General features: G+C 36.8%; 1 protein-coding gene across 1 annotated transcript in view; it reads right to left on the bottom strand.

The window, feature by feature from the left end:
• Positions 1-14,268, bottom strand: part of LOC117782118 (homeobox protein cut) — an 88,524-nt gene extending 74,256 nt beyond the window's left edge. Inside the window, exon 1 of the mRNA XM_034619091.1 lies at positions 13,809-14,268. Coding sequence (XP_034474982.1) covers positions 13,809-13,931 — 123 coding nt within the window. The 5' untranslated portion in view covers positions 13,932-14,268. The remainder of the gene's footprint in view (positions 1-13,808) is intronic.
• Between the last annotated feature and the right edge of the window lie 4,325 nt (positions 14,269-18,593).

Raw genomic sequence — 18,593 nt, 5'->3', positions numbered from 1 at the left:
ATCTGTGTGTGTGTGTGTGTGTGTGTGTGTCTTTTTCACACACACAATGGGACAGCAATGCGCTCTAGTTCCCAGCATGAACACAATGGGATCCCCCCCTCCTCCACTTCCCCCTATACAACCTCCCTCGTTGTACCACCCATCAAAACTAAACCGAAACTATGCCAAATTGAACTGAGAACTTGGTTTCAAATTCAAATTCAAATTCTATCGATGTGTGTTGGATATTTTTATCGAACTGTGGGATTGTCCGTCTGTCCGTCCGTCCGTCTGTCCGTCTGTCTGTCTGTCTTCCCTCCCTGACCCCCGTTCGTCTGTCTGTGGCACAAGTTCACTTTTTGTCAAATCACATGCACAATATATATGCTGTCTATCTGCCTAGCTGCATCTCATTCTTACACACTCTCTTTTCTTGTTGTTGTTCCTGCTTCTTGCCTCTCTGTCACGCTGCTTCTCTCTGTCTTTCTCTATATACGTATATTTAGTACAATATAATACCTTTTAATTTAATATGCAGCTGACGTGCGCTCTATGAAGTGGCAGTCAGCGATCGAGCGCGCAATCGAGCGATCCCTCAGCACAGACATCCCCTCTCCCCCCGAATCACCCTCTTCCTTCTCCTCACACATCCCCCTTCCTACGTACGCTTTCGCAGTGCTTCTTTTGTCTGTGGCTCTTTTGGGTTTTGTGTGTTCGAAAATAAAATAAAATAAATCGAAATGACAGATCATTAAAATTTACAACAACACCAAAAAAAAAAAAAAGAAAAGAACAAAAACAAAAGTCAGACAGACAGAGCTAGTTGTGGACATTATATTGTGCCCGCCCGCCAGACCCCAAAAGCTACCTACCCGCACATCCCTCTTCACCTCCTCCTGGCTGCCATCCCCCAACCCTATGGCCAATATTTACCCCTTACGCCTGCCGCACCCCCACACTCTGTCGCCGAGTTATATTTGTCGTTGTCGATCAGTTTTTATGTCGTTCGATATGGCAGAAGCGAAAATTTTTATTAGCCTGTGCTGTTCCACAATGCCCCCAGTTGCAGTGGCAGTGGCAGTTGCACAGTCACAGCCACAGTCACAGCCACAGTGGCTGTGGCAGCGCCCCAAAGTGGACGATGATGATGTCTGCCAAGCAAGTGCAATTTGTTGTTATGCATATTAAAAGTGTGCACATGTGTTGTTGTTGGCGTTGCAGTTATAAGCGCTTATGCTGTGGCATTTAATGTTAGTGTAGAGTTTTGTGTAGAGTTTGTAGACTTTACATATTTGCAGCAAATTTTATAAAACCAATGTATACAATCATTTAAAAGCTAAAGCAGCAGTTATGCATCAATTGGAGACTTTGTAGAGTTAGTCAAATTCACAATATAATGTAATAAATAATGTGACAAGGTGTCTATACATTCAAACAGTTAGGCTAAACAATTTGTAGAGTTTGTAGACTTTGTAGAGTTTACAAAATCAACAACACATGCTTAGAAATCGATTTTCTAATGCAGCAATGCATTCTAAGAACTTTTCTAATGCATCTAGAGACTTTGTAGAGTTTGGAGACTTGGTGCAGTTTTGCTAATTTGCAGTAAATGTTGGCTAGGTGATGCATTTATACGCTTTCTTAGTCTGCAACGTTATTTTTTAGAACTTGTAGACTTTGTAAAGTTTTGTAGACATTTTAATTTCAGTCAAATGTATGCACACATATTTTAGACTGCAGCATATGCGCATTTGCTTAGCTCCACGGGAATTGTTCGATTTTCCCGCTTGTCGAGCTCATAAATTAATAACGAAGGCGTTTTTGTTTTTTTGGAAACGCCGCCTGTCTCAATACTGGCAACAACAGAGAAAAACAAAACACATTAAAAATGTGAGACAAAAAAACATGCATAATATTTACGCCTATAATTTTTCCTAATATTTTCAACAGCTGACATCAAGTAACACCAAAAACTCACTAAATGCACACATGGATAGATGGATGGATGGACGGATGGGTGTGTGTGAGTGTGAGTGTATGAGTGTGTGTATAATTGACACTCAATTATTTCAGGAAGGGGGACTTTTGTGGCATTACGCGCTGCCATTATCTGAGCTACTTAGCGGCGTTCAACTGCCACTTGTTGGAGGCTGAGGCAGCGGCAAAGTCTGAACGCCCGCACACACCCGCAACCGACAAAAATTGAACTAGCTAATAATACAACAACAACAACAACAACAATAACAACAAGAGGCACCACTTGAGCTACACACAAAAGATTTCCGCTGACAAAAAAAAAAATACCCAACCGAAACAACAAAACAGAAATACCAAATAAAAAAAAAAAATTTTAACGAAATGAAAAAAAAAAAAAAAGATATAAGATGAAACCCCATCTAGAAGAAATCTTTTTGGGAAGCAGAGAAGAAAAATTGAAGCGCGATTGATCACATTGATCGCCTGGCAGTTGCTTGTTGTTCGAAGCAGCTAAACAGCAAAGTATTTAGTAAATGACAAGAGCAACCGTATTATGTATGAGCGAGAGGGAAAAGGGGGGGCTTTCTCAAGTAGCTGTCGCTGTCGCTGATCTGTCGTCCATTCGTATATGCAGCTGATCTATATAATAATTCATATACATATATTCACTCGCATGTTTCGGGTACACTAAATGCCATTGAAGAAACAAAAAAAAAAAAAAGAATACAAGAGCTGAGCGTCAAAGAACTTGTCGTTCATACTTCAAAAACCGACGAAGAAAAAAAAGTCAGCGTCAGCGGATCATCATTATGATGAACTATGATGAGCTGATCATCATCATTATCAGATGTGTAGGAAAATTGTGTGGAAAGCAAATGCGATGCGATACGATGAGAGAATTTCATATAATTTGTGTAGGCGTCTTTGCTTAATAGTAAATATTATCAGAGTTTTATCAACCGATCCGATCTCAACTGATCGGATCTGAATTGATCAATTTGAATACTACACAACACTGCACTGAGAAACTTTTGTGAGCTCACTTAGATTCTTTCTATGTAAATCGAATACTTGAAATCTTTTTTTGTTTAATCATGAAAGATCACTTGAAAAGCTCTTGAGCTGCTAAATAATCAATTGCTAGTAAACTTTCTGGAGAATTCTGCATTCCACTGCAGTTGAAGAGTTTTGGGTATGCAACTATTGAGCAATTTCTCTTGTGATCACTGGAATGAGGAATTGAGGATCGTTTGAGAACTTCTGTTGCGATCAGTAACAACTAAAAATTTAGTTAGTAATCGAATGGAAGATCTTTTCTATATTAAATTGATCATGTGATCATTGATCATAGCTGATCTTTAAAAGTGTTTAAAACAGTTAGAGAATTTTTTTTGTATAAAGTTTTAATTGAATACAATCACTTTTCTATTCAGACTGAGGATCGTTTGGGAATCTGCAACATTGTCGATCTGCTGATCATATGGCGATTTCAAGTTTACCAAGAATCCGAATTAGTCTTAATTTCTGATCATACTTATAAGAAGATCAATAGTGATCCCCAGCAAACACACTCAGAGAGTGTGATAGGGGGACAGACAAGAGCATTGCTTGTCAAGGACTGACAGAGGCAGATGGAAATGGAAATGGAGTTCAAGTTGGAACTGAAGAAGCTGGAAAGATCCGAACGATGGATATGACATCGAGACATGGCGACTCCACACGAGTTCCGCACAACTTGATGTTGATATGCTAAAGTTTGTTGTTGTTGTTTTTTTTTTTATGTATTGTACATATATATATATATGTATATACTTTTAGTTTTGCCTGTATTGCTGCTGTTGTTGTTGCTGTGTTTTTAGTCAAGCTGCCGCCAAATGCCGTACGGTAATAATTAAAAACATAAAAGGGGGAAAAAATGCCACAACAACGGGAATGAGAATCGGAATGGGATGGGTATGGGAATGGGCACAGTGAGTAAGAGAGAGGCAAATCAAGTGTGAAGGAGAGCGAGAGCGTGTCAGGAGAATCGAGTGTAGTTAAGTGATGTGGATAGGAGAGCAGAGTAGGGGCAGAGCAGAGCAGAGCGGGGCAGGGAGCGAGTGCATTTTGCCTACTTAATCATTGTCTGAGCGTCGAGCAACTCTGTGCGTGCAACATGCAGCAAGCGGCAACTGTTGCTGTTGCTGTTGCATTGCTACTTGATTTGATTTACGCCTGCCAATGCCTTATGATTGAGTGGGGCGAACACAGAGACAGAGAGAGAGACAGAGAGAACGATAGACGGCTAAAGAGAGGCAGCCAGACAGACAGAAGGAACAAACAGCACACATAAATATGTTTTTATTTTACATGCCCCTCATTTCCCTCTTCCTCACCTCTGCCTCCTACTCCTCCTCCTTCTCCCGCTGCTGCTGCTCCCCTGTCAATGATCGCGCATATGCCGCAGATATATTTTAGATTTATTCAGTTTTTCCTTTATATTTTTTTTTTCAATTTTTTTTTTCATTTTTTTTTTTTTTGTAATTTTTTTACGTCTGTTGCCTTGCAATGAGCCGCGGCGATGATTTGCTTTGTAGCATGCAACTGCGACGACGACGACGACGACGACGACACTCGACAAATGCAGCAATGTATCCCGAGAGTCCCTAGACCCAAAACTGAACTATCGAACATATCAACGAATCAACCGCCAGCTGTACGAGGGCTACAATTACCGAATCATAACCAAAAAAATATAAAAAAAGGGTCGTCGCTTGTTTGCTTTTTATTTAAAAATTTTCCAAATCAGTAAAAAAAAATCTAAAAAAAAAAATTGTGAAAAAAATGTAAAAAAAAGGCAGGCGAAAAAAATGAGATATATACGCCGGCTAATGGGCATAAAATAAAATTGTGCGCAGCTCATTGAATAAATCAAACTCATTTGCATACAACTGATAAATTATGGCGCACAGGCGCGCCCGACTGACAATTGACAAACTCGCAGACTGACAAACTGCGAGCAGCATTAAACTAAATCCAACCCCAAGACCAAAAAGTACGTCGCACTCTGAACCCTTTGGAAGCGTCCAGCGATAGAGTTAGATAGTGTGTGATAGAGAGTGAGGGAGAATTGTGATTGAGATCAACCCCTAGTCTATAGACCGGTATCATCATGAAACGTCCCCTGGTCAATGATGGGCATACACACAATCAGTTTAATATTCACAACTGGCAACTTACTATATAGAGCCTGTAATCGAACCCTTTCTGTAGATTGACAAAAAACAAAAGCGAAAAGCAACTTCGAAGAAGAGAAGATTTAATGACAATGATAGAAACAAGTTTTGCCCACCCCAAAAGAAAATACGAGATATATTCTTCCGCAGAGAATGAGTAGCTCAACCAAAATTTGACACCTCTGATAAGGTTGGGTGCCAGGTGCCCAATAGAGTTTTGGGCATTGTGTAATGCCAAATGGGCAACATTAACAAATTGCATGCCCCAAATGTGTGATATTGCCCAGCTGCAAATTGGCTTACTTGGCGCAAAAGTTCTACTTCTTTCAATGCCAACCTATTGAAACCAATACAAAATTGAGTAAACGACGTCATATTATTGAAATACTAAGTTATTTTGTGCTTTTACTTTGTTTTTCATAGTGTTTACCTATGGAAACAGAATATAGAACGGTTGAACGTCATTGAATATTACTAAAATTTAACTATATTGCGGTTTTATAATGATAAATCAATATTCACATGATTTTTCCAGTTTTTCGTAAAGCTAACCTGAATCAACCAAATTAAAAATGGGTAAACGTCATGAAATATAACTCAAAATTTATACCGAAAGCGTATAATGTGCTAGCTGCAAATTTGCACTATTTACTTTCCATTTTACCTATTAATAACCTATTGAACACCAAATCAGAACAGTTTAATGACTATGTAATTTGCTGAAAATCTTTATAAGAGCATTATTACATAAATAGCTGCGCATTGGCCATATCTTTTACAGTTTATTCCTATGGACTATCAATAGGAATGCGAATTTTGAAGAATCGTGTTATTTGTAAACTGGATAAACATCAATGTTATGGCACATTAAATGTTTCAATAACAACTTAAAATTTCAACATTAAAATGCTTGTAGCGTTTGCCCGCAATGGCAACAAATTAAAGAAAACAAACAAAAAACGGAACTCAACAAAGAACAAAAAAAAAAAAAAAAAAAAAAGATGAGAAAAAAAGGGGAAAAAAAACTATTGCAAATCGCAACAAGCACTCAAAGTCAAAGCAAATTATTTTCTAAACTAATTTTCATGTCGTGCCAAAAATAATAAAAACAACAACAGCTAGAAAGATCTGTGGGAAGCGGGGGGGCCTAGTCAGAAGAGGGGATAGACTGAGGGGATTGTTGAGGTTTGCATATAAAAATCAACACATTTTGATGCAAGAAATTTCCAAGAGAGCAAAGACGATGGCCGAAGGGGGTAAATAGGGGGGGAGTCGGGGTCGGTGGCAATGTGTGGGCGTGTATGCAATGCGGCAGATGATCAGTGTGTGTGTGAGAGGGAGAGGGGAATAGAAAAGCCAACAACTTAATTAAAACATCAATAAAAAATTGTAAAAACACGACAACGCAACGGCGGCTGTAAAACTGTGTGCAAATAATTTTCATGCAAAATTGAAAACGAGAAAAACTGAAAATAGCTAAATTGCAACAAAAAGAAATAATAATAAATAAACGGAATGGTATAAAATGGAATGCACAAGCAGACAAACCGACCGAAAGACAGACAGACAGACAGACAGACGGACAGACAGACAGACAGACAGACAGAGAGACAGAGACTGGGAGACAGACAGATGAAGAGATATTTGCTCATGGTGTTGTCTTAATGGCAGCATATATAATCCTTGATCCCCCCACCGAACTGCCAATAATGATGATTCCTTTTTAATGTGCGCTCCTCGGGCGTTGGTCATTACTCAACCGAGGAGTAGCGAGGGGGGGTTAAAGGATAGAGGGGTGTACGGGACAGATGAAACTTTTGCATCGCGTATCGATCACAAAAGTTGCCAATACGCAACAAGCGTGCTCAAGGGAGCAGCAACAAAACTCATCATCATCAACTTGCCACAAACGTCTTGAGTTGAGTTCTGTTTACGTTATTTTTCTGTTTTTCTGTTTTTGTTTTATTATTATTATTATTATTATTTTTGTACAGCTTCTCTTTTAAAAGGGGGCGTGCACAAAATGATATTTTATTCAATATCCTCAGCGCAGTTGAGGCCGTTGAGGGTCTTGAACGATTTGTCCTTTTCAGTCTGGGCTGGAAAAACTCGGCAAACAGAGGAAATCAAATTGATGTGAGAGCGAGAGAGAGCGAGAGACCCCTGAAATTAAAAACTCATAAGATATCGACTGATATATTGAGCTGCACAAATTACTGACAACTGAAGATGAAAGACGAACTCAACTCAACTCAACTCATCGTCATTCTCATCGTAATCGTCGTCGTCGTCGTCGTCGTCGTCATCCTCATTGCCGTTGTCTGAGTTTCAGTTAAGAATCGGTTCGGGCGGCAGCTAAAAAGATTTTCAAGACAGGTTTGCAGTTGCACACACACACACACACACACACACACACACACACACACACACTCTCACACACAAAGCCGCTCTATGGCATGCATATAAAAAGACAATTAGTCGTTATTAAGTTGTACACACAAAAGCAGTTGAATCTCCTTTTCATATACAAAATGTAAGCATAATTTTTTCACTTCTTTCTCTTCATTATTATTTTTTTTTAGATCTTTTTGGGGCTGCTTTTGTGCTTTTTGGTAGCCTTTAAGCCATGCCAGATGTGATAATAATGACACTGAGCATTTAACGTGTCTTTAACTCTAGCTATTCAACTGAAATTATCATCTTAGAGTTTCTAGTTAAGTTAGAACTTTAGCTGATTGATTTCTCTCAGCGATAAGTCGAGTTACAATAGAACATTTCAGTATACCATAGTGTATAATATGATAATAGTGTGACAATTTGATACAAATTATTACTTACAATTTAGTTAGCATTTTTTAAGACAGATGAGATAATAAAGTAAGTTTTTTTGATTTCTAATAAATGCAGAACTTTAGATAATCTCATTATGATATCGATAAGTCGAGTTAAGATTGTTTGCTATCTTAATTTTAAACTTTTTTTAACTCAATTTGCTGTGTTTCAAATGAAATAATCAGTTAATATAGATAGATATTCTCATTAGCTCTTGTGTGTGTTTTCGATAGATCACGTTTGGTGTGAACAAAATTCGATATATATGGATATATGGTTATAAAAATTGTTATAAAATGCTTCAATTAGCTGCCAGCAGTCGCAGTCGCAAGCTATTAATAATTACTGTTATAGGAGAGCGTCTAGCTAACCGGAAAAGCAACAAAAACATTCACTCGAATAATGGTAATAATCATAATAATAAAAATTGATCAAGAGTCAGAAGCACACATACACACACACACACACACACACACATACAGTTCATGAACTCAATTTTTAATAATAATTATTAATTTCTGTTCTGTTCTGTTCAGTTTTTTTTTGTTTTGTTTTCTGTTCAAATGATTTTTTATTTCACATACCAAAGTATGTCCCCCCCTCACTACCGCCCCATAGCCCCCCTGGACGCCCACGCCTATGTGCTCCCTCGTTTAATTGTTCGATTTTCAGTTTTTGTGTCGCTTTAGGGGCCGTCGCCTGTTATAGATATAGATACATATGCTTATAGATTGTATTTGTTCCTGTTGTTGTTGTGAGAGGCTGCGTGGTTTTAATTTCCGTGCTGACAAATTAATTTAATTATATTAACATATCTCCAGCGATCGAGCGATTGACTCGCACATTCGAGCGTTTCAGTTTCAGTTTCGCTTCGATTCGTCAGCATTCGAATTTGTATCTTTTTGTGTGTGTGCGTTAGTAAGTGTGTGTGTGCGTGTGTGAGTGTGTAAATGGGTGGGTGGTTTTCTCTGATTTTTAACCCTTGGGCTGACTCATTAGCCCCGTCAGTAAATTGCACTTAAAACGCTAAAAATTATATGACACACGCCGCTGATCTCTATCAATGTATCTATGTATCTCACTAGCTCTATCTGTTTCTGTATCTGTGTGTGTGTATCTAATAGCTTAGCCGCTAAACACAACCCTTGACGCCACACACACCCATACACACACACACACACACAGCCCAGGGGCTGCTGCTCATTTCGACATATGCAAATGGGAAGCAGAACTTCAATCCTGAGACCGCCATATTTGAAATAAACTTTTAAACTATTAAAAGCGGTGGTGGTGGTGCTGCTGCTCCTGCTCCTGCTTTTGCTGCTGGTGGTGGTGGCTGCGAACCGGTTTCAATTTGATTAATGCCACCAAAAAAAAAAAAAAAAAAAGTAAAAATCCAAAAAAAAAATAATAATAATAATAATAAACCACGCTTGTTTCTAGTCGCAGTATCTTTATCTGTTTGATTCTCTTTTTCCTTTTTTTGTCAGCAATGCATTTTGGCAATTAAAATTTGTTGTGGTTGCTTTCAATTCGTTCTTTCTATCTATTTTTTTTTTTTTTTTTTTTGATTTTGGCTCGCAACTCAGCAAAAATCAATGACAGATTTTGCTTAGTCAAATGACAACGGCTGCTTCTTCTGCTTTTGGCCATGTTAATGGGTCAAGTTTATAGATTGCATTGCGACCGAGTTTTTGCTTTTTATAGATCGTTTTTTTTTTTTTTTTTTTTGACTATCGCAGACTTCTTTTCTTTGTCGCAGTTGCTTTGCAATCGAAAATACGGAAATGGATTTAGTGCCACTGTGCTAGTTTTTTTTATAGATATATATGTATATATATTTCTATCTGGAGTACGAGTATTACCATCTGATATATGGTATAATAATTTTTGTCAATCTGGCAGTCTTGTTGAATTGGTGCCAATTCGACATCGAGTTCGACTGCGACTTGAAGGCCCAATAAAAAAAACTTAAGTAAATGAAATGAATACTCTAAAACGAAGTTGAAAAGGGGGGGAAAGATCGAATAAGTGTGAGGGGGAGTTGAGTAGAAAAAGTCGTACAATTTGGACAGCTGTTGAAGGTTTTGTTTGCGCTTCTACTGTCTGTCTGTCTGTCTGTCTGTCATTCTGTCTGTCTGTCTGTCTGTCTGTCTTTTTTTTTCTGGCTCGTCTGACTGTTAATTATTTAATGAACTTCTATATTTGGCCTTACAAATTAATATGTTTAACTTGATTATTGTTATTTATGATTACACAATTTGGATCTACATACATTGCCTTGTACACACTTGTACAAGTGTGTATGTGTCAATGATACTTATTTATGGGCCCAGATTTCGACCTATTTTTGGCCATATTATTATGTTGTTCTTATTGCCACTCTTTATCGCCGATAAGCCAATGATGAGATCACTTCAAGTCAACTTAACTCAACTCAAGACTTATTACAGAGATCAGACTCCAAATCGATCTGTGTCTAATTGCCAAACACATCATTTGTTTGACTGATCTCAACTTGAAATTCTCCCAATACTCGAGCCAAACAATTTTGCCAAGTTACTTAGTTGCTTGCCTTTTATTTTTCTCTTCTCCTTCGCTGCTTTTTTCTTTGCTTATTTTACTCGCCTCCCATTAATAACAAATCAAATGCTCGTTAAGAACGCGCTTTGCTTCAAAATTCTGCGAATCGATGCCCAACAAAACTAAAAAGAAGTTTAAGAAAACGATTTCCAAAACCATTTTGTATACTCTACAACCAGAATAGTATTTGTAATAATATTGCTTACAAAATGTTTTGCTAATTTTTTTTTTATCATATCATATAATTTTTATTCATTAAATAATATTTATGAAAATTCAATTGTTTATTTTTATAATTATTTATAGTATAAATGCCAAAATATCAAATATTTATTTGAAAAATACTTATCAACTTTTTATTTATTTATTTTTATATTTTTTCTATTGAAAAAAATCTTGACATTATCTTTAAGCTCAGCTCAACTAATCAATGGAATTTATTATTAATATTAATTAAAAATATAGATTTTTCATGGAGAGTAACTCGTAGTTTAGTTGATTATTTCATATGTATCTACAGTTTTCAGTTGATCTTTGTTTCCTCTGCTTTTTCTAGTTTTCTAGTTTTAGCCATTTCCTTCCACGGGGCGTGGTAGCAAATTGGTTTTGCTTATTTAAGTTTTATTGATTGCCTCGCTGACTGCACTTTGCACTAATTGCACTCTGGCTCAGCCAGTTGAGAATACCGAATCTGAAATCTACAGATCTGAGATCACTAGATCTCTCTCTCTCAAAAAACAAAAAAAATCCCCAGATGTGGGGGATACAACTATCTATAAAAATATTTGCATTTGGATTGAATTTCATGCAAGCATGCAAAAATTTGCCGACGGCAAAACGAAGGCAAACATCAAGAACCGAATGTACTCGCAACCATATATGAATATAAATATATATATATTTGAATAGATATATATATATATATATATGTGAAAATATATATTTGTGAAAAGTACTTAGAAATCTGGGCTCAGGTCTAGCGAAGAGTCGCCGTCAATGTAAATCAATTGCAATGCCAATTTCTGGGAATTTTCAGTTGTTGTTTTGCATTCTGCGAATGATTATCCCCAAGGAGGAAAGGAAGGGGTGTTGTGGCTGAGATTGAGATTGAAGGAGTTGAGGGAACAATTGTAGTTGCAGCTGTTTACAGATTATAATTATTATTGTTCGATTAGTTTGTGCTTGAAAGCCAATTAGAATGCAGACCAACTTTAATTAATTTGATGGAATCATAAGCACAAGTATCTTCGAGATACATGTGCTTATAGGTTAGATATGTGAAATCAATTCAATTCTATATATGAATTATAGATACATATTTTGATAGATTTAGATGTGTAAAGTCGGAAAACCAATTAGAAGTCAGACAAACAGCAATTAATATAAGCTAGCTTATAGATACATGCATCTAGTTATAGATGCATAAATGTATCTTGCAGATGCATATATGTACTTGTAGATAGATGTCTGAGTCTGGAGCTACTTGTTGTTGTTGTTGTTCTTTTGCTAGAGTTTCAAGTTTGGCATGCGGCCAAAAATTGTCGTCTGGTCTGATAATGATAATAATGATGATGATGATGATAATGATGTTGTGTTGATTATGAGAAGAAGTCAAGAGTAAGTAGGGAACGCTTTGCACTTTTATTTCGACTTAAGTTGAGTGAATGCGTCTGCTGATCTGTCTCACTAGCTGTATGTGTGTGTGTGTGCCCATTAACTTTTGGCTCAACGATCAGCTAAAGATCGACAAATGCACAAACAAAAAAAAAACCCCAGCGACTTGTTGAACAGTTTTCTCGAAACAATTTGCAAACAATTCATGCCTAAAATCGCTCAGCTATTAGTTATTATTATTATTTTTGTTGTTGCTCTTGCTGCTGCTGCTGTTGTTGTTGTTGTTGTTGTTACATTTTGTAAACAAATTTTCAGAAATCAATAAAAACAATTGGCACAGACACGCAAACTCAATTAGTTGCAACTGAATTGCAAAAACACAAAACAACAACAACAAAGAATACAAAACTAATTTTTTCAAAATGAAATGGAAAAATTGCATTGCATATCATTTTCATATTTGTTGTTTGTTTTTCCAAAGTGTGGGAGTTTTTTTTTTTCTACCCCATTTGCATTTTTCTATTTTGCCTCCTAATTTGTGTTCATTTTTCATCACTGAGAAAATCAAAAAAAATTATGTCATTTCAATTTATGTACATGCATATTTGTTTTTAAAATAATTTAATTTAATTTGTAATTTTACTTTACGTGCTACAAAAATTAATAATTTTAACTTGATTTAGCTGGATTTTGAATTATAATCAAACATTTTTACAATTAATTTGAACTTGTTGGAATTTTATCAATTTTAGCTAATTTTTCATTAAATTTTTGTTTAAGTTTGAAATATTTGCTTGATTTTATAGTTTTATTGCAGACAAATGCTGTCAAAATTAATTTTTTCTAAAATTATTTTTTTAATATGCATATTTAAAAACTATACAATTTTGTTTAAATTTAGAAATTATGAATTTTTGGTAAAGTTGTACGCAAAACTTTTTAAAATTCTAACAAAGTAGAAATAACTCGTTTTTTATATATTTTATTGGTAGAAGCTATGAAATTTCTTAATAATTATTTTGCGTTGTTTATTCAATATTCTAAAAAGCCGGTTCACTTTTATAGTCGCTTCTGTTTTAGGGCATAACTTTAATTAAGTTTAAAATTGAAATTTTTTGAGCTATTTTGAATAGAAGTTGTATAGACTTGGCCCTTGTAAAATGATTATTAATTTATTTTGCTATATGTATGTATGTATATATATTTATTTTATAATTTTAGTCTAATACTATTACTTTCTGACCATTTTTGACACTATTAGACTGACGGGAACAACTTGAAACTAAGTTAACATTTAAATTTGCTAATGAATTGATTGATTTATAATTTGCGAAACTCATCAGTTTTAAATTGTCACTTTTGTGAACCTTTTTTACTAGGTTGCAATAGGAATTAGGCCATAAGGTAACTAAGAACTTCACTCATGAACTTTTATTGAAAATAATAAACACAAATGATAGACACTTTTTGTAGGCTTTTCAAAAATTCGCACTGTGAGTTGTGTTGAGTTTGTGGCATGAAATGTTGTCGCTTTGTTGATTGGTTTGTGGTTTGTTGTTTGTTGTGTGTTGTTGTGGGGGGTTGGGGGTTGGCAGGTTGACGACTTACCTGTTGCCAAAATTGTGCCAATAAATAAATTTGCTCCTTTTTGAAAAACCAATCGTTGATTGATTGAACAGCCGTCAGATCCATATCGGCTGTCCCAGCGGCTTGTGGCAATGTTGGCTGCATTCGTGGGCTGTCTTTGGATTTTGTCGATTCTTTTGCTAAAGCTTCTTCCTCTTCCTCTTTAAGCTTTAATTGCTTCGCTCTTTCGCTCGTTTATATTAATTGTTGTTGCTGTTATCACTGCTGTTATCGCTGCTGCTGCTGCTGCTGCGGCGTCTGCTTTGCCGCTTGTTGAGGCATTGAAAAAGGCGAGAACAGTTTCTTCTGCTTCTACTTTTGTGTATTTTTGTTAGTTAATTGCATTAAATGTAGTTAGTTAATTGCAGCAGAGACACATACACACACACAGACACATATAACACATGCACATAAACAAATACATAAGATATTCACACTACTTTTTTTTTGATTATTATTCTTCTTCTCTTCTCGTTGTTGTTGTTGTTGTTGTGGTTGTTGCTTTGTTTTGGTTTTCTTTTTTCTACGTGCTCAAAAAAATGCATTAATTTTTTGTATCTTTTGCTGCCAATTTGTTGTTGTTGTGTTGTTGTTGCTGTTAATTAATTTGTATTTGTTGCATTTGTTTAGCTTTGAGTTGTAACGGTTTTGTCACACACTCACACGCACACACACTGGCACACACACTCGCACAACACTTGTAACTAAACACAACACGAGATGTGTTTGTTTGTTGTCGTTGCTGTTGTTGTTGTTGTTGCAACAATTGCGACGGCATTGAAATTTATTGCCATTTGTTGTGTTTTCGGTTGGAAAATGATTGGAAAATTGTTGCTTCTTTTGTTGTTGTTTTGTTAATTGTAAATATTATAATGTTTTGTTTTGTTAATTGTAAATAAATCGTGGTAAAAAAAATAGACCAAAAAAAATGTGTAAGCAACTGAAAAACAGTTAAATTTGTGCTGATTGCATTTGCTTTTGTTGTTGTCGTTATTTGTTGTTGCTGTTGTTGTTACTGTTACTGTTGTTGTTGTTGTTGTTGTTGTTATTATTATGTTTATAAATATTTAAATATTTGTTGCATATAATTTGTTTGATTTGTAACTGTTTCGTTGTTGTGATTTTGATGTTGCATTTGCATTTGTTTTTGTTTTTGTTTTTGCTTCGCTATCGCTATTCGTACAACTGACTCCACAGTGCGGAGACAGATCTGTGAGTTACAACAGTCAACAGTCAGTCAGTCACAGACAACACACACACACTCAGACACTGGCGGCGGCACACACAGGCGACGTTGCCAGTCACGAATTCAGTTGATGACTGAACACCACTGAACGACTCGCTGCGTCGACAACCCCAAAAACCTACACGACGTTACATCGGTACGCAACACGAACACGAACGCGCTAACAGAAACGACACGACTCGTCGTGGCTCGAGAACGAACGAACGAGCGAGCTAGCGAGGCAACATGCTGTTTTGTTTTATTCCACTCGAGAGCGAGCCACACACACACACACAGAGAGAAGGAGAGCGCACGCAAGAGAGAGAGAGAGTCACTCAATTGGTGACTGGCCTGCAACGCTTTTGATTTCTTTCAATAGGTTTTTTGATATTCGTTTGTTTTGCTTTTGGGGCTGAGCAATTTTTGTGCGCCGTCGCCGTCGCCGTCGTCGTCGCCGTCGTCGTTGACGTCGCCGTTGACGCTTACATATACGTGTTACAACTTGCGCTCGGTTCTTGTGTTTACTTTTTGCCTGCTTTATTTTTTTCTTTCTTTGAGTGTGTGTGTGTGTGTTATTTTTTTGTTGTTGTGCTCTTTCCTTGGCTTGCCTTCTGATAACTGCTGTCAGTTGCATGTATTGAAATTCATTCATTCAAACTGTCTCCCTCTCTCTGTCGCTCTCTTTCTATCATTCGCTTGCTCTCGCTCTCGCTCTCTCTCTACATATGTGTTGGCTGTGGCTTGGCATTCAATTTGTAGCTGCGACGTCGCCGTCGACGTCGACGCTGCTTTCGTCTTCTCCTGCTGCTGCTGCCGCTGTCGCTGCTCCTTGTGTGCCGCTGTCGCCTTTTTTCTGATTGGGAAAAACTTATAGGAAAATGTTTCGCTCGCATTTTGCATTTAGCTCATGTAGTTTTTTGTTGATTGAGCCGCAGATTGAGTGGAATTTGCTGTGTGAGCGACAGAGCGAGGGCAACCGAATGAGTGACTGCTATGATTGTTTATGTGGGTGGAAGCGAGCGAGCAAGACAGTGGGTGTGTGTGTGAGAGAGAGAGAGAGAATAGTTGAGGGGAAGGCTTTGCTTTGCTTTTGCCGGCTTTGAGTTTATTTGTTCTTTCATCTTCTTCTTCTTGTTTATGAATTAAATTACTCTCTCTTTTCCTTCGTCTTTTTTTTTGTATTATTTATTATTATTATTTAGTTTTTCTGATTTTGCTCTTGCTTCTTGTTTTGTTGCAAGCATATGGCTCAAAGTGCATGGGAGGGGGAAGGGGTAATGGGGTGGGGGAGTGGGTAGTAGGTGGAGGGAGGGAGGGAGGCGTAACGACGACTTCCTTGCGGATTTCGTTGGGTGGCTTAAATTATTATTGTGTCTGGTTTGTTCTTCTTCTGTGTGTGTGTGTGTGTGTGTGTGTGTGTGTGTGTGGATGCAAAGCTTATTTTTTGTTGCCTCAAGTGGCATGCCAAAGGTCAAGCTGTTGCCCCACAAGGGAAGGGGGAGGGGGCAACCCTGTCTTTGGGCCAGGTAAAAGCGAAATGTGGTGAAAAGGGCCAAAGGTCAGTATTAAACTTAATAGATAAAGGAATTCCGAATAAAAGCAGACAAAGCTTCCTACAAAAGTTTATACACAATTTATTATAAATAATTAAAATATTTAATCGATGTTTGAATATGATTATTTTCAGTCATTGATTTAATTATATGATTAATATTTTTATTACAGATCTCCTTATACTTTATTGTTTCGTAAATAGTTAATTTAATATTTTTTAGCATTTTTAAGATTTGATTAATAAATTAAATAATAATAGATTAAATTAAATTTAAAATAGAATAAACTTGTGCTTAAAATTACTAGAGCTTCTATAAAGATGTTATAGATTTCCCGAAATATTATTTGTTTCATCTTGCGAATAACTAAGAAAAAGATCATGAAAAAATGGGTAAGGTCTGATTAATATCCCAACTTTAAATGAATTTTTACTTTGAATTACTTGAGCTTAAATTTAAATATTTTTTTCACCGGTTTTTCAAAATATTTTGTATATATATTTTGTAAGGTAATCAGATTTATTTCCCGCATTTTAATCCTATCTATTAAATCAGCTGTGCAATTAATGAAATTTTTAAAATATTTTTTTTAAGATCTGATTGATTGACTGAAATAAATGGTATTTAAATAGCTTACAACAAATGTACATATATAAATATTTTTTCTTACATTTTACTGAAGTATTTATTTTATAATAATAGTTTTATAGCATTTTTATTTAAATTATAGTGCAAAATAAAGAATAAATTGGTAGTTCAAATTACTTAAAGTTTTCTCTTAATACTTGTTTCTTATAGACTTCGCAAAATTTTTAAAAGTAATGTAAATTTATGTATTTGATTAAAGCTTTTAACACTGTTAGTTAACTAAAAAATTTATGGAGCAAAGAAGCAAAGTGCTCTCTATAAAATTATTTTGTCTGTTTTTAAATAAATATTACATTTTTTTTTTGATTAATTTTAAACTTAATAGTAACTTTTATTTGAATTTATTTGCAGCTAATATATTTTTTATTTTGAAGCTTCCCACCATTTTTTTCTATCGACTTCTCCTCACCCAATTCGTTACTCGCAGCACATAAAGAAAAAGTTTAAACTGTATCGAAGCTCCAAGTGCAGCAGCAGCAGCAGCTTAGCAGAAGCAGCAGCAGCCGAGCAGCGACAGCAAAGCGACGACGACGACGACGAGGACAACTGAGATGCCGATGGCAACCTTAACCCAGCGTTCAATGGAAGCAATGGGCGCTGATTGTCGAAAGGGGTGGGGGTGAGGGAGGCAGGTCGAACGCGCACCTAATGCAAAACAGAGAGCCAACAGCAGTCGCAGCAGCAGCAGTAGCAGCAGTCGCAGCAGCCGCTAAATGCGTTGCAGCGTGCGAGAGACGCGTCGTGCACTGACTGAGCCGAGAGCTGCAAGCAGCCGACTGAGCGCAAGATGAGGCTGAGTGTAAGCAAAGAGGAAAGGAAGAGAGCCACCTTCGTAGCCGTTGCTCGGGCGAACGTTGGCGTTGCTGCGACTGCGACTGCGAAGACGACGGCGACTGCTGCTGCCGAAACTCATTTCATTTCATTTCATTGCTGTTAGAATTCTTTCTGTTTTTTTTTTTTTAGCTCAAAGCTTTGGTTTTTCTTGCTTTCAGCCAACCATTTCTTTTACAGTTGTCCATGTGTGCACGTGTGTGTGTGTGTGTGTGTGTAAAAAAGCACACGCGATTGCCAGGCGCGAAGCATTCTTTCATTCGTTCCTTCTCATTTGTGCACATGAGAGTCAAATGGTGATTGACAATCGATGGATGAATGCTTGGTCTAAAACTGTGGTGAGAGGGCTGCAGCAGCAGCGCCGTCGGCGGCGGGGAAATGGCAATGCCACTACTTGCTATTGCAGTCAGCAGTCAGCAGCAGCAACAAAAACAAACAGCAGGAAAAGAAGAAGAACAAGAACAAAACAAACAAGTGTTTGTTACAACAACAAACGCACTCAGCAACCGG

The sequence above is a fragment of the Drosophila innubila genome, chromosome X (genome assembly GCF_004354385.1).
Source record: "Drosophila innubila isolate TH190305 chromosome X, UK_Dinn_1.0, whole genome shotgun sequence".
Taxonomy (NCBI): Eukaryota; Metazoa; Arthropoda; class Insecta; order Diptera; family Drosophilidae; genus Drosophila; species Drosophila innubila.
The sequence above is the reverse complement of the archived record's forward strand: the minus strand, read 5'-3'. Positions and strand labels throughout refer to the sequence as shown.